The sequence below is a fragment of the Ictidomys tridecemlineatus genome, chromosome 1 (genome assembly GCF_052094955.1).
Source record: "Ictidomys tridecemlineatus isolate mIctTri1 chromosome 1, mIctTri1.hap1, whole genome shotgun sequence".
NCBI classification, from domain to species: Eukaryota; Metazoa; Chordata; class Mammalia; order Rodentia; family Sciuridae; genus Ictidomys; species Ictidomys tridecemlineatus.
This window is the reverse complement of record NC_135477.1, coordinates 220,029,442-220,045,689: the sequence shown is the minus strand read 5'-3', so window position 1 is coordinate 220,045,689 and position 16,248 is coordinate 220,029,442. Positions and strand designations below refer to the sequence as shown.

At 38.4% G+C, this 16,248-nt stretch overlaps 1 protein-coding gene across 3 annotated transcripts in view; it reads right to left on the bottom strand.

Annotated features, from left to right (window-relative positions):
* Mier3 (MIER family member 3) overlaps positions 1 to 6,894 on the bottom strand; it is a 30,832-nt gene extending 23,938 nt beyond the window's left edge. For 2 of the 3 annotated variants that reach the window (XM_005319612.5, XM_005319613.5), the window contains exons 1-3: positions 6,188 to 6,553; positions 5,320 to 5,344; positions 2,387 to 2,532 (exon numbers count right to left, since the gene is read on the bottom strand). In XM_005319612.5, coding sequence (XP_005319669.3) covers positions 2,387 to 2,532; positions 5,320 to 5,344; positions 6,188 to 6,538 — 522 coding nt within the window. In that variant the 5' untranslated portion in view covers positions 6,539 to 6,553. Of the gene's footprint in view, positions 1 to 2,386; positions 2,533 to 5,319; positions 5,345 to 6,187; positions 6,554 to 6,784 lie in introns of those variants that run through there. The other variant, XM_078016328.1, reaches the window with a different exon arrangement.
* Positions 6,895 to 16,248: the final 9,354 nt, after the last annotated feature.

The window sequence follows — 16,248 nt, the reverse complement described above, 5'->3', positions numbered from 1 at the left end:
AGTTCAATCCCTAGCACCACATAAATATAAACAAACAAATAAATAAATAATCTTGCCATCCTACAAACATCACCACCAGATTATCCATGCTCGAGTAGTAATTTAACATAATAAATGTAACACAGTTCTATTTTATTGACAAACAGCTATTTATTTGCATACTAAAATGTAGTCTGACGTCTTTTTTTTCTGGTACTGGGTATTGAAACCAGAGGTGTTCTACCACTGAGTTGCATCTCTAGACCTTTTTTATTTTTTGAGACAGGATCTCACCAAGTTGCTAGGTCTGGCCTCAAACTTGGAATCCTCCTGCCTCAGTTTCCCAAGTAACTAGAACCAGTTGTGAACCACTGTGACCAACTGTATTTCTATCAAACATTTCTTACATGATGTTGAAATAGATTGCTATCTGTATGCTTTTAACAACAAACACATTATCATGAGACCACTTGAGACTTCTGCCCCATCCCCATAAAACATGCCCACAGCAGCAATTCTAACTTACAACATAGGAGAGAAGTATTATCTATGCTTCCCTGAACTTCCATACAAGGCTAAACATATTTTATACAATCTATACATCCTTCCTCCCATACCTCTCATTGCTTCCTTCTTCCATAGCTGTCACAAGGATATCATGTTAAAAACCTTGTTCCCACTGCCACCCTATATTAGATTGTAAGCTCCTAGAGTTCAGGAACATTGTCAAACTGTTCACTTTTCTAATTCCAGGATGTACCACAGACCCTGACTTAGTGACAACATCAGCTAGATTGTTAATTTTCAGTTATTCTAGACTGCCCATTCATAAGAAATAAGAAGGAATTGCCTGAATAAAGGCAAGGTAGAGTTTGAGACTCTTTGGCATCTTTTGTCATCAACAGGTAAATTTTATCACCACAATGAAAGGAGAAGCAGGCAAGACTTCTTTTTCAACCAAGTATTTCATGGTATTTTTAGTTTAATACTCATAAATTTGGCTTTTATAGGATATACTATTAAGTGAATAAATCTAAATCTGAGATCATGTTGAATAACTAACCAAATGACTGAATGTGTTTAGAAAATGTCAGGCCCTGAAGAATCTGCCTTCTGTTTCTCTGTGCATTAACATGAAGAAAGAAATGAAGTAACTAACACCCCACCCCTGACTCACAAAGATACTAAGTAGAGGAGATTATATAAGAGGGTGCTTTACCTTCTATAAAAAAGAGAGATATAAGAACTTAGAAGAGCCAGGCACAGTGGTGCACACCTGAAATTCCAGAAGCCCAAGAGGCTGAGGAAGGAGGATACCAGGCTCAAAGCTAGCTTTAGCAACTCAGTGAGACCCTGTGTCTAAATAAAACACAAAAAAGGGCTGGGGATGTGACTCGGTGGTTTAAATGCCCCTGGGTTCAATCCCCGAAAAAAAAAAAAAAAAAAAGAACTTAGAGGATAGTATTATTCAATATTATTCCTGAATAATAATTTTTTTTCTGAGCTAATTAGAAATTTTCAGTAAGGTTAATTTATAGGTAAGTATAATCCTAGAGTTTTCAAGCTGACTACTATGAAGGCCTTTCTCTATCCTAGTATAAATGTAGATTTAAAGTACAGCTCATTTCTTTGTATTGAATTTGGGTTTAAAGAGTTATAAACCAAGCCAGGCACAGTGGTACATGCCTATACTCCCAGCGGCTCGGGAGGAAGATCACAAGTTCAAAGCCAGCCTTAGCAACTTAGCTAGGCCCTTAGCAACTTAACGAGCCCCTGTCTCAAAATTTAAAAATTAAAATAGAAAGTGCTGAGGATATGGCTCAGTGGTTAAGTTAAGTACCCCTGGATTTAATCCCTGGTACTGAATAAATAAATAAATAAGTTATATATATATTCAATCCTAACAACTTTTTAAAAGATGTCTAGAGGTTAGGGGATGGCATATCACTGATCTACATTTGAAAATACAGTAAAACTTTTCCAGTGTCTTTATAAGTTTTATGAAGAAAAAGACTTCTTCCTGTATCTACTATACTACTTAGTTTTACCCTCAACAGAATGGTATGGATATAATGAAAAGAAGGCTGGATGGGATTCAAAATTGAGTTTAGGGTCTAGATTTCTTATATTTCACTTTTCTCTTCTGTTAGAGGACTGCGTATACCTATTTCACTGTGCTGATAAGCAAAAAAATTAGTTTGACAGATATAAATTAACTTTGAAAAATTAAAAAATATTTATTATGATACTCTCAAAATGAGAAAACCACTGACATTCTAAAAAGTGAGGTTAAAAAAGAAATATGCACATGCTACTTTTATTTCAGGTAAATTGCAAAATAATTTACAAGAGTATTTCAAAATTTTTACCAAAAGTTTGTGTTAAAATACTAAAGTAAAACCTTTACCTTTTCTAAGTCTTCAATTTCAGAACTGAAGTTTTTACCCTCATCCATCATCTCTTCTTCTTCAAGAGTTCTTTCATCATCATAGTCATGGACCAACATCTCAGCAGTGGGGTCAAAATCATGATCCTCAGAAGACAAAGACCCAACTGGAATGAAACAAACTGAATCATTTAACATATTCACAAGGTTATTTAAAAAATAAAAATGTGTTCCTATAAATTTACTAGATATTTTATAGGTTATAAAGTAAGACCATGTGATTCTGAAAAGATACTAAAATCAGGAAAAAAACAAGGAGGAATAATTTACAAACACTTTTACAAGGGGTCCAACTTACAATACCAGTAAAGTGATTTAAATGGCGTGGTCTTAAATAAATATTACAACAGAAAAGCAATGAAACTTGCTTATTACTTAATTTAAGACATTTGTTTAAAAACAAAGGCAAATGTCAGAAGAATTAAATTTCCAGGAATGGAAAACTTCAAGAATCTACTATCCATGAAGTCTAACACTTCAGAAGAGAATGTAAATTTTACCAAATTTTAACCCTCAAATAAAGACACAAAACTCAACAGAAATTTTGCTTACAGGACAAAAATCAAATTTCTGTGAAACAGCTATTCAGAAATTTAGTTTTTAAAAGCACTGTATCATTTACATATGTATAACAGTATTTCAAGCTCCCCAGCATCAGTCAGTCAAGTATTAAACTACAAATCTATGCTTTACTTTAGATTACTAATACAGTTGTTAGGATTATACAAAGAGACCACAGAAAATCATTATCTGAAAGTTTTAGAAGATATAACCCATTACGAGTTGTTTTGGCCAATTCACACTTATTTATAAAATTATAATAATTTTTAATAGCAAATAGGAAGTCAACTGAATATTCCAAAAACAAAAAGAAATGAATAAAATCCATAATCCCAAGAGAATAAAATATGATTTATAAAAAACAGCATAACATCTAATTCAATTAGACCAGCAACTTTCAAGAATATGGAAGGAAAGTAAGATCAGAATTTGGAGAAGAAAAAGTTAATCTACTTTGAGCCAAACTAATATTTTAAAATTTCAAACATTTAAACACAATGTGAGATCATTACCAAAACAGTGAAATAGGCTAAAATTTTTTCACTACGGAAAAACTACAAATAGAATTCAATATTTCTGATTCTGAGTTCAGAAAACTCTATTAGTCCTAAGAAACAATTTCTATGGTACTTAATTCTTTAGAAAGCTTACATTATGATGCTATTTCTTTGCAGTTGAAAATATTATCTGCTCATCTGAAAAACATGATGAAGTAGGTGTGGCTTAACTTAATTTTAAAGACAAAGATGAGCATTTATTAACTAGCTCAATAACAGAACATGCACCCGTTACAGATTTTCTTTTCTAAGGAATTCCTACAAACTACTATTGCTTTTCAAAGTGTCCTGCATAAAACAGAAGGGCCTGAGGACCTATTCCTGGCTTTGTCCTTGGCTTTCAGGGACCTATTTAAATTTACTGGGTGTAGCTCAAGCTTTTCATTTGTAAAACACATAAGGTTGGCTGAATTAACTTAAGAATTTCTTTTAGTTCCAAATTTCTCTTTAAAAATTGGCAAACTGATTAAAAACAGGTTATAAGTGTCTGTTTAGACATCAACAGCACACTGTGTTTTGCCTTTTTATTTAGATCACAACTTCTAACAAACAGTGATTCAAAATGGAAAATTTCCATTATCATCCAGATGTTTGGCATCATGTACATAAATATTCTTCCCCTGAAATCAGTCATAACAAAGAAATGTTTGTCTCAAAATTAGCAAAACTTTTGAAAACAATTTTTAATGTATAGATAGCTATTTTTAAAGTAATCACAAATTCCTTCAATTTAGTGTTAATTATAATACCCAAGTAAGACCTTTGACTTAATACAAAAAGTAATATTGCAAAAACAATGAATTGTTCATTCTATGGCAATATGCAATGAAAAACTTGGGGGCTCATACACACTCCACTAAGTTATGATTCTTTAGCAGCATGATTTAAAAGTCTCTAGGTGAACTAAGGGAAGTGGACAGATCCAGAGGTGCTTTCCCTGGACCCTATGACAGGAGAAAGTGGCAGTTAAAGAGGGGAACTGGAAAGAGGATGAGAAGTTGAAACCTTATATCTTAGCACAGGAGGAAAGTTCCCCGACATGGATCAGCTTCAGGGATCCCACAAGCCCCCACTCTGTGTATAACTATGCCTATCTAGAGCATTCAGGGAGAGTCCCCTATTTTTATCAAATCCTAACAAGAACTTCTAACCTCAAAAAGATCAAGAAACACTTCCAGAAGCTCTAATGTTGTCTCAGCTCAAAAATCTTCTATCACCCCCTCTTCTGTGGCAAATTTGGAATATATGTGTGTTTTAAAGATAGCTTTAACTCTCAGTTTTCACACAAACTATAGACATTTCTCAATTATGAAAAGGAGACTTAGAGGAGATGGGGAGTTCCAGTTACCAATCAACCTAAGCAGCCACCAAATTCAGAAAAAGTAGAGATCAATTTCTCGAACAAACAGAAACTAAAATCCAAACTGCAAAAGTTGGTGAAAAGTTGATTTGGTACTCACTGGTTTGGACTTGGAGGAAAACATATATGTGAAAATTAAAGACACTATTTAAAAGCTCACTTGTCTATCAGCAGCTTTGTAACAAGGTGTATTTTTCAACATGCAAGGGGGAAAAAAAGAGTATAACTGTTCCTTTCTCCAACAATTTAATTACCAAATGCACACTGAAATCCTTAATTTAATTATCAAATGCACATTGAAATTCTTAACGATGAAAAACTACAGTATAATTTTCCAAGCAGAATTCTTTACCAACATGCCTTCAAGACCCCATTAACCTCTGGGACCCACTGAAGAAGTAAAAAATAGGACAAACCTGGGCTCGAACTTCCAAAAGAAGCCTAGGAGAGAAAGAGAAGAAAACGTGAGGTTAGACAGCATAGCCAGGAAAAGAGGCAGCTCCCGCAACAGGGCGCAGAGGGGGCGGAGCCGAGCGCTCCACCGCAGCTGCCAAAAAGTGCAAGACGTAGCTTCGCTCGGATCGCTCCCGGCCCCTTTCGGGCCCCCTCTTGGCTGCCTCGCCTTCCTCCTCGAGTCCCCAGTGTACAAACTCGCAGAGCCGGGACGAAACCCAGAATCTAACAGGCAACTGAAAGCGGCTTTCTAAAGCTCAGCAAGTTTCAGAACGAAGAAGCAAAACCCAGAGAGTGGGCTCACGGCGTCAATCCCCCATCCCTGGCAACTTGGGAGTCCCCCAATTCCCACCCAGCTCTCCACGGCCCCAGGCAACTCCTCGAAACGCAACCCTTTCCTGGAAGGGACTCGCCTTCTAAGAGTGTGTCTGCCCCTGAGGGCCCGGGAGCCCCAACTCAGGGGCTGTCCTCTGCCGGGAGCATAGGCCGGCTCGAACCGGACACCCGTCCCCAAACCAAAGCAGGAGCTCCCCATCCTCTTCCGAATCCTGAGTTGCGGCCTCTCAGTCCGGGGGATACTGGTTCCTTCCAGGGTGTTCAGTCTCTCTCAGGGCCCGCCAGCTCGCCCCCCCGGCCCAGCCAGCTCCTGCAGAGGGGCTCCTATCGCCGCCGCCCCCTCCCCCCAGCTCACTAGTCCCGGGGGAGATAGCCCAGGCAGTTTCGATTGCCCAGCATTCCCCCTCTACCCAGAAAAAGGGACTATCTAGCCGCTCTCCTGGGGAGGGCGTCAAGGGTCCAGGTCTGCCCCCTTCACCCCTGGGGCGCTCGCACCTCCCCGGCTGCGGGGCGGGGAGTCCCGCTCTTCGCCCGTGAAGCCCGGCGGCCGCGCATCCCGCTCCTCTCCGCACCCGGAGCAAAGTGGAGCGAGCGGCTCCTTCGCGCCGCAGCCCGGGTCTGTGGGCTGGGGGCATAACGCACTCCTCCCGCACGGCAGTGGCGCAGCCCGCTCCCCGCTTTGCAATCCGGCCGCGGAGGGGGGGCGGTCGGCCGGTTTCCACCCACCCCGGCTCCGAAAGGAGGCGCGGAGGGGCCGGCGGCCGCGTCAGCGACCCGGGACACAGCAAAGCACCGAGCCCGGATCGGGGCTCGTTGCCGACGACCGACGCCTCGGTCCGGCCCCATCGCCCGGCCGGGCCAGGGCTGGAGCCGCCGCGGCCTAGTCCCGGAGGGAGACCGCTCCCGCGCCCGCTCCCGCCCCCCAGCCGGCCCGGCCGCGGCCCGTTGCCGCCCCGCGACCCCCGCGTCGCCGCGCCGCCCCCCGTAGGGCCACGGGAGGAGCCCTGGGTCCCCCAGGCTGCCTCGGGAGTCAAAAGGGGCCGCCGGGTGCCAGCTCCAGCCCGGCCGCTCCTGCCCGGTTTCCCTGCTCACCTCCGCCATATTGGTACCTTTAGGGCGAACGAGCAGCGCTGAGCCCAGTCCCCGGATGGGGCGCCTGAGCCAATCGCAGCAGCCGCCGCCGCCGCCGCCGCCGCGGTCCGCCCGGCACCCGCCCGGCGGCAGAGGCGGCTCGGCCCCTTATAGGGCAGGGCGGCCCGCGACGCCCCCGGCCCGATAGCACGCCCACTCCGCCTGGCGACCCCTCGGGGGCCCGCGCCCGCCAGTCTCTGTTCTGGACCGCACCCACTCTACCATTCCTCTCCTCCCCTCCGGAGTAAAGTTCCTGCCGAATTAGAGGCAAGCTGGGGACTGACGGACGCAGGACAGACCCACGTCCCGCAGTCGAGGCCCAAGAGTAGGGGTTCTACGGGGAACCATCCACAGATACTTCCTTCGCTCTAGGTCATGAGTGAAGCTGGCAAGATACTTTGGCGTGACTAGAGACTTAGAGTCTTGGAGGGACAACTCGACACACTTGCCCAAGGGAGAAGAGGAGGCGATGGATGGACTAGAGAAGGAATTGATGGACAGATGGAAGCCTTGGGAAATGAGAGGTGGCTGATGGGCTGCAGTATAGAAGGAGGGGTCAGCAACCAAGCACTTTAAGGTTTCCCAGGGACCTGTAGGAATTGGGTATACAGACTGGTTCATGGAGTAGGCTATGGAAATAGACTTTTGCCAAACAGGCTCTGGAAGGTAGTGATAGTAAAACAAAAGGCAACAAGGCAGGGAAATGATCATGAACATACTTGCATAGTTCAAAGAAGAGTCTCATAAAAATATTAAGCAATTATGAAAAAAATTTAGACCACTCCTAGTGATTGTTAAGCACAAATAGTCTAGGAGATGAGCCAGAGGTACATACTGGATAGACCTGTTAAAAGAATAGGAATAGTGCATCAAAGACCTTAAACAGAATCTTAAAACCTCTGCCTCCTACCCTAAAAAAACCCTGCCATTTGTTGAAGGTCATAAAAAGAAGTTAGTCCTGTGGGCAAGTGAATGGGCAGGAAGGGGAGGACAAGACTTAGGTGTATAATACGCTCCCACACATGCTTTATTGCTATTTGCCATTGGGGGAGCTAACCTACCTCTGGTAGGTTCATATCTACACTGAAGAACTTTGAGCAAAGTACACAAAAATATACACTAACACTAAACTATAAATATAACTGACTAGGTAGATTTTGCAAGAAGTTTAAGGCAGTGTGCAGAATTGCCTGGTAGATTTGGAGGATAAACAGTTGTCCTCACGTGGGAGCCCAGAAATCATGTGCATCACAAGGAGAATCTGCTGGAAGGTACATGGATAAGTGATATGAAATACAATAAGGAAATTATGGCAGGGCCAACAGAGATTTGAAAAGCATGGCCTCAGACACCAGAGCTCTTCTCCCAGTGTTTGCTGAAACAACTTAATATTAAATAACAGAGGTGAGGTATGTGTTGTAATCTCACAAATTTAGAGACTTTTTAGAGGCTAAAACTTTTCATATCATTAATCTAAATGTGAAATATTTGATTTTAACCTGGGATTCCCTCCTGGTCCTTCAAGCATTGGGCACATACTAAGAGTGAGGCTGGAGACTAGATTACAGAGGAGGGGAAAAGGGTTACTTTTGAAATTTTTGCCGAGGCATCTCAAAATTAAGTTGTCCCACTGGTAAAATTTATTTATTTATGGAAATTTTTGGGAAAAGTCACTTCAATTATTTCAAAAAGACATGGAAAATTACACTTTCCCTGCTGTGAAAGATATCTTTCGACCTTTTGTCTAGTCAAATAACTCAAAGACAGCTGAACTTTGAAACCAGAGGCTTGGTACACATTGTACTTAGCGTCCTCAATGAGGCATTCAGAATTTTCAAAGTGAAAAAAATGACTTTAAATTAAGTGCAAGTGATTAACCTTAGAAATGAGGCAGTGAGCATGCCCTGTGGACAGAGCCATTAAACAGTACCCTGAGCCAGGGATCTGAGTTGTCAAGAAAGTGTGTCCAACAGCTTGCCTCGTACCTTTACGCCAAAAAAAAAAAAAAAAAAAAAAAAATTTCTTCATAGAAAACTTGGCGAATTCAAACAATAAATGTGGACTTAGATTACATTTTGCCACATCTAAGAAGTACACAGACTTGTGCACCTGCATGAACTTAGAGTTTTTACAGATTCTCCTTTGTAAAGATTTTGTAGAGGCATTAGTCCTTTTGACGGCTTATGTGGTCTCCCTCATAGTACATAGTTTAGGAAGCCTGTGTCCATAGTATTAATAATTCATAGACAGATAAATAAAACTAAATTAATTAGAGGTTTAAAGCAGCAGAGCTACTTTCTCCCTCCTGATCACTAGAGAAAATGTTGACTACCCAGTTACCTAACACATAGATCTTTTGGGTTTTGTGTGTGTTTGTGTTATTGTTTTTGACAAGCTTTGCAAGAGTTGTGGATAAAAATCCTTTTTCTCCAGAGAGTTGAAATAAAAATAGTATTTTTTTTCTGCTGTTATCATCATTCTGTACTACGCAAAACAGAACACGATACAACAGGTAGCATTACATAGAGAGGAAGTCCTACGCTGCATGCCAGACACTGTAGGACCACCATAAAAGTCCTTGTCCCCCCAAAATTACAATCTATTCATGATAGACCAGAACAAGAGCACAGAAAACTCAAAATCACATAACCCCATAAGTAGAACCAAAATGTAATAGGTTCTCTAATCATCTTTAAAAACGAAGAAAGGATCAATAAATATGTGATTTGAGAAAGCTTAAGTTAAATACATATAATAAGGAAAATGTGCATATAAAAAATGAGGACCAGTGAAACTAATAAGACCAAGAGGTCAAAACTAAAGAAAAAGAACCAAAATATGTAGGTTACAATGTATTATATGAAATATGAGAGTTAACCATAAATTAAGTTGCTTGATTTTCATTGTCTTTGAGAAGATATTTACAAATTTGTCAATAGAAACAAAGGTTTTCATCAGATTCCAAGAGAAATGTCTTGCCTGAGCTGCTTGGTAACAGTAATGTAGAAATATGCCAGGTCCCCAAAAGCACAAGCATATACAACACTTTCTTTCAGTGACAATCCATGAAAGTCAAAGGCACAGTATGAATGTATGACCTATTGAATGCAGTTTTTAATAGGGTCAGGATAATACAGTATGAATATTTAGGTTTCTGCAGATTCCTTCTTAACCCAAGGGAAAACAATTAGTTATCTACAGTTAATGTTTCAATCTCAAATACCTGTAGAAGTCAGGCAGACATTACGAATGAGTAAAACAGACTAGTGTAGACAAAACCAGTGTAATAGCAAACTTAGAGACTTATGTTCTGCCTAAATGGGGCAGCATATGCTCTTGCCCAGTGAATATGTGGCCCAGCACTTCTAAACACTCCAGTTTTCCAAGAGAAGATGGAAATCTCCTTATTTTTAAAACTGGTCAGCTAGTTTTTAAAAATAAGTACAGTGTAGGTCAAATAAATCCCATTAAGTCAATCATGGTCAGCCCACGAGCTTCCCATTTGCAAACTCTGACCCAGAACAACCTATTAATATTACCTGTTGCTGGAGGTATATTTCAGTTGCAGATTACTTGTCTAGTACTAAGTTCAATACTCTGTACCAAAAATTTTTTTAAAAATAAAGAAAAGAAAAGAAAAAGAAAAAAATTACCTCTTTAACATGGCTTTGGATAAGATTTTAATGCCAACAATTTGGCCCAGTATTAAGGCAAACTACTTGCATTTTCTAATTATGTCCATTTTTCCCACGTGATACTCAAATTTTTTAAATTGAAACCAATAGCCACTTGCTTAAAAAACTAATTATAGTAATAATAAGGTTTGCCTAGACAAAGATTGCTAACCAAAGTGAAATGTTCTGCACAGTAATGAAAAGAAAGAAGGGAAGGGAAGGGTTCACACAGATCAAGCAAGGTCTCTTCAATTCATTCCGAAGAAGAAAGGAACCTGGTCAATGGGGTCAGGGCTATCCTTAAAATAAGATAGATGCCTCAGTCTACATATCCTTGTAAATGGATTCAATTAAATCTTCCAACTCAGTGACTCTAGGGTATATTTTAATAACTGTACCCTTTCCCACATTTTCAAGTTGACATCTACTTTTTTAAATTATATGTTTAAATTGTTGTAAAGTATAAATATTTTCTAAAATATTTTAATGATAGTGTTTAAAAATAAGGCCATTAGTCAGCCAGGCCCAGCAGCACCTCTCTATAATCCCAGCAGTTTGGGAGGCTGAGGCAGGAGGATAGTGAATTCAGAGCCAGCCTCAGCAACTTAGCGAGGCCCTAAGCAACTAAGTGAGACTTGTCTCTAAATAAAATGCAAAAAGGAGCTGGGGATATAGCTCAATGGTTAAGTGTCCCTGAGTTCCATCCCCTATTAAAAAAAAAAAAAAAAGGCCATAATGGAATCTAAATGCAGAGCAATTTGATACCCCACATGATGCTTAAAAAAAATAAAATAAAATACAAAACATGTTTCTTCTTTAACAGTAGGAAATTTTCTCCTTGAATTCATATTCCCATTCTGTTTCCTCAAAAAAAAAACATAATATGCTTTATGCTTTGAAGCCTTTTATAGATAACTTACTTTCTCTGCAACCAAATATCTAAAAATTGATGGTCAAGATTAATAATTTTTCTCCTGATTGAGTTATCAGTAAAATTATTATTAATTCACAATTAGCCAAAATAATGTACATATATTAAAATTGTTAATTACAGTTTATTGAACAAAAATCAATCTCTCAATAAGATGAAGAGGATGCAAATTTATGTACCTATGGATGAATAATACATAATGCTAGAATGACCGTCTAATATCAATTCTATTAGTATTATTTATACAGAAGTAAGCTTTAAGAAACTATATTCATAAAGTAGAAATGGAAATGTTATTAAACCACTCAATTCATTGACATCCTTCATAATCTACCATGTTGTATCTTCTATCAACATTAGTTCCATACACTGATGTTTTATATGTCTTCTTTCAATTTTGTTGAAAGTAAGGAATTAAAAGCTAACTGACTTAGAAAAGAAATTATAGTTGAGTCCTTTACTTTTTCACTATAATCAACTTCAATTTTCCTATTACTAGAGAAGACTTTGCCCAGATTAATCAAATAATTATTGTTTTGCTATTACTAGAGAAGACTTTGCCCAGATTAATCAAATAATTATTAATTAACTTGTTTTTTGTTTTCACTTAGAGACCCCTGTTTAACTCAACACACTTGTAAGATGGAGGGAAAGAGGAAATCTTCTTACTCTCAGTACTCTCTTGCCAATATATTTCTTTAAGTACAATGCTTATATCCTACGACACATTTAAAATATATTTTTGTCAAAACCTTGGAGCTGCAGATTAAACCCTTTCAGTTTATAGAAGATGTCTGCCACATAACTTTACTAGCAAAGTCTGTCTCCTTTATCAAACCAAACTGTCAAGTCAGACGTGCATTCTTTTACAAAAGTCTGATTTCACTTTTCAATTCTAATAAGCATGTTAATTTTATTTGAGGCATGTTTAAAATTAATGAGACATAAATTACAAAACATATATTACTGGACATCATTACCCTAGCTAAGTGTATGATTGCATGAATGGTGTGACTCTACTTCATGCACAACCAGGGAAATGAAAAATTCTAGTCTATTTGTGTACAACAAATCAAAGAGCTTTCTATTATCATGTGTAACTGATTAGAATAAATAAATAAATCATACATTACAAGATAGATCGCTAAAAGCACACAATTCAAAATTAAGAGAATGTAAGATCTAATAGAATTAATCTGTTCATTTTATAAAAGAAAAGGCACAGTTGGGTTTTTTGTTTTGGTAATCATGCGTTATGGACTGAATGTTTGTGTTCTCCCAAAATTCATAGGTGGAAGCCCTAACCTGCAGTGTGGCAGCATAGCCGTGCACCTAATTATGACATTTTGGTCAACAACAAACAGGATATATAATGGTATACACCATTTAGTTAGCCTATGTGTGCAGCAGGCTATACTGTTTAGGTTTGTGTAAGTACACACTGTGATGCTATGATGTTTGGACAACAGTGAAATTGCCTAATAACACATGTCTCAAAATATGTCCCCATTATTAAGCAACAACTATTTGGAGAGGGGGCCACTAAGGAAGTATTTAAGTATTAAATGTGTTCACAAGTGTGGGGACCTGATCCAATGATTAGAGTGTCCTTATAAGAAGAGAAACCAAGTGTCCTTATAAGAAGAGAAACCCACCCCACTCTCTGTTTTCTCACTCTTCTGCCCCTTCTTCTTTCCCTGTGTGCATGCACCAAGGAAAGGCCTATGAGAACACATAGAGAAGGTAATCATCTTTAAACCAAGAAAAAAATCCTTACCAGAAACTGACCCTGCAATAACTTGATCATGGATGTCTGGCCTCTAGAACTGTGAGAAAGTAAATCGGTGTTGTTTAAATAATCTAGTCTGTGATCTTTTGTTATGGCAATATAACATGTATTCATTAAACTCTAATATATACTTTTGGAACAAAAGATAATTATAAGTAAAATTCAAAAATTCTGCATTGATTTCTTATATTCAATTTTTTTCTTATATATTTGATAATAATGAGAGGTATATGTTGTTAAGGACAATCAATCCAGGAGATACCCTATCATTTTATTTTTAATAGAAAATTGAAAACATTTCTATTTCTTCTAAAAATTGTGACCTACAGATGAGTATTGAGAATAATTGAAAATACTTAAATTCCAATAAAATGTATTTTTCTACCAATGCTGGATTCTTTACTTTGCTCTTTCCACACCTTCTTCCAGGTGCAATGCATTCTCTGACAGTAGTCAAGAGAGAGAAGAAGTCATTAAATGAAAAGATTTGTCCCTTCCACTTTCTTTATTATATATCATAATATATCTGATATCAGAAATTCCCAAGAAGGAACAAAATACTCCATTCCTCACACCATTCTTAACCTTTAACTGTTAAGATTTAGCATATAGTAAATAGGGTCTTAAAAGCTTATTATATATTCTTAATTTCAATATGCATTTTGAAATATATACTGTGAAGATTTCTTCTTATATCTCATTACCTCGTATTTTTTTTTAATATTTATTATTTTAGTTTTCGGCGGACACAACATCTTTGTTTTTATGTGGTGCTGAGGATCAAACCAGGGCCGCATGCATGACAGGCGAGCGCGCTACTTCTTGAGCCACATCCCCAGCCCCAACCTCGGATTTTTAAAAAAGAAAAAAAGATTCACTTCTCTGAGATTGATTAAAAAGGTTGAGCAAACCAACCAAAAGTAATTGCTTTGTAGTTCTATGTTGTACTATATGAGAATGGAAGCTAGAGAGGGTCTTGAAAATGCTTAAATTTAACACAAAGGAACTTGGGGCAACCAGTTTTAAGGACTGGGGCTTGCAAAGGACAAGGAAAAACAGGAGCTTCTCTTGATTAAGGGCCCCTAGCACTCCCAATGCAAGTATTAGCAGAAATAGTCCTATTGAATGGCTGAAAAAATTATATTGCAGAAAGAAGCACAACTTATGGAATTTTCCATTCCATTCAGTGAACATACTCCAGGTTTAGCCTGAGATGGGAGATGGGAATCTTCCATAGTGTTGGTTGGCTTCTCATAGTGTGAACATCTTGCTGCATTGAGTGTAATTCTGGTGTTTAAAGAAACACTTTTTTTTCTTTTGATACCGCATGGTCTGTAAATGCAAGCCAAGTCCTTCATCTGGTATTCAACTAAAGAAAAACCCAATATTGAAGGAAAATTGGCTGCATTGGGTTTTTTTGGAAACTGTACATCTATGCTCAATGTGGCACTTTCATAATGCTTTTTTAAAAGTTTAATTTCTTTTAAAATTATTATTTTTATGAAATAGTTCAGGAATATAAAAAAAGTTTGCAGTTTCTCTCTACCCTATGTTCATCCCTCATTGTTGTTATGCTGGAGATTAAACCCAAGGTCTCATGAATGATAGGTAAGTGCTCTACCACAAAGCTATACCTCCAGCCACCCAAACTATGCTATTTAGGCTTTTTTTTCCCTGTAGTTTGTTCAAACTAAATGTAAATACAATATGAGTGCAGTTATAAGCACTAAGTACATATTACTTCTTTATCTCCCAACTACCTTTGTGAGGTGATTGTTATATCCAGTTTACAGATAAGAAAAATTAGAGAAATTAAAACCTGGATAGCTTGTAAGTTATAGAGATAAATTTGAGTCTAATTCTACTTGAATTGAAAGCCTGGACACTTTTCTTCATATTAAGGCATTAATGCTTGAACCAAGAACCACTTACAGAAAGATAACATATAAGTGAAATCTTGATCACTATGAATGAGACTAAGTAATCTCACTTGAGGCAAAAAACATGCCAAACTAGGAGAACTAAGTTTTGGAATAATCTGGATAAAAGAAAAATATGTGTCAGATCAATTTTAATATTGCAATAATGCATTTAGGTAAAATGATCAACTACACATTACTCCTATAGTTAGGACACAGTTTCAAGGTGTCTTCAATAGTTCATAGGTTGGAAGTTTGGTTTCCAGTGTGGCAATGTTGAAAGGTTGTGGAAACTTCAAGGAATGGGGACTACAAATGTCATTAGGTCATTAATCTCAGAAGAGATTAATGAATGCTAGACTCACAGAGTGAGTTCTTAAGATGATGGGTTGTTCTAACAGGAAGCCACCCTACATGCTTGACCTCTTCTGCACTGCATGTGTCCATTTTCCTTTCTGTTTTTCTGCCACATTGTGATCCAACCAAGGAAGTTCCCATAAGAAGTCAAACAGATTGGAGTCACTGAATCATGGACTTTCAGCTTCCAAAACTGTGAGCTAAATAACTCTTTTCTTTATAAGGTTTTCTGTTTCAATTGTTTTGTTATAGCTACAAAAATTGACTGATACCAGTACTTAAAAGATAGTAAGCTGAAAGAGCGGAGAGTATGTCTATTTCAGTCCCTCTTTACATACACTTGACCCAGCATAGATGATTGGCAAATATTTGTTGAATAAACTAATCAGGATATAGTTCAACTGCAGTCATTTCTTTAGAGAAAAATGACCCAAACTGTATAATAATGTTAATGATAGGCAATGTGTTATATAGGAGCAACAGTTTAGTTATTAGTCCATTTATTAATAACTTCCATCCCTGACCTTTGGTTGGATTAGGCCTGCCAATGCAGTACGTGTACCATGTCCCAGACACAGACAACAGCCCTCTCTGACTTCACTATACAGTCAGGAAGCTTTACTACTGCTCACTTGTTCTGGTCTACTGTGATTGGCTATAGTTCTTTTATCTTCCCCTGCCTCAGAAACTTAGCTTCTTGTAAAGTCATTTACAGAACAGTATTCCTCAGGACCCCTTATTTGGCTCACTGGAAC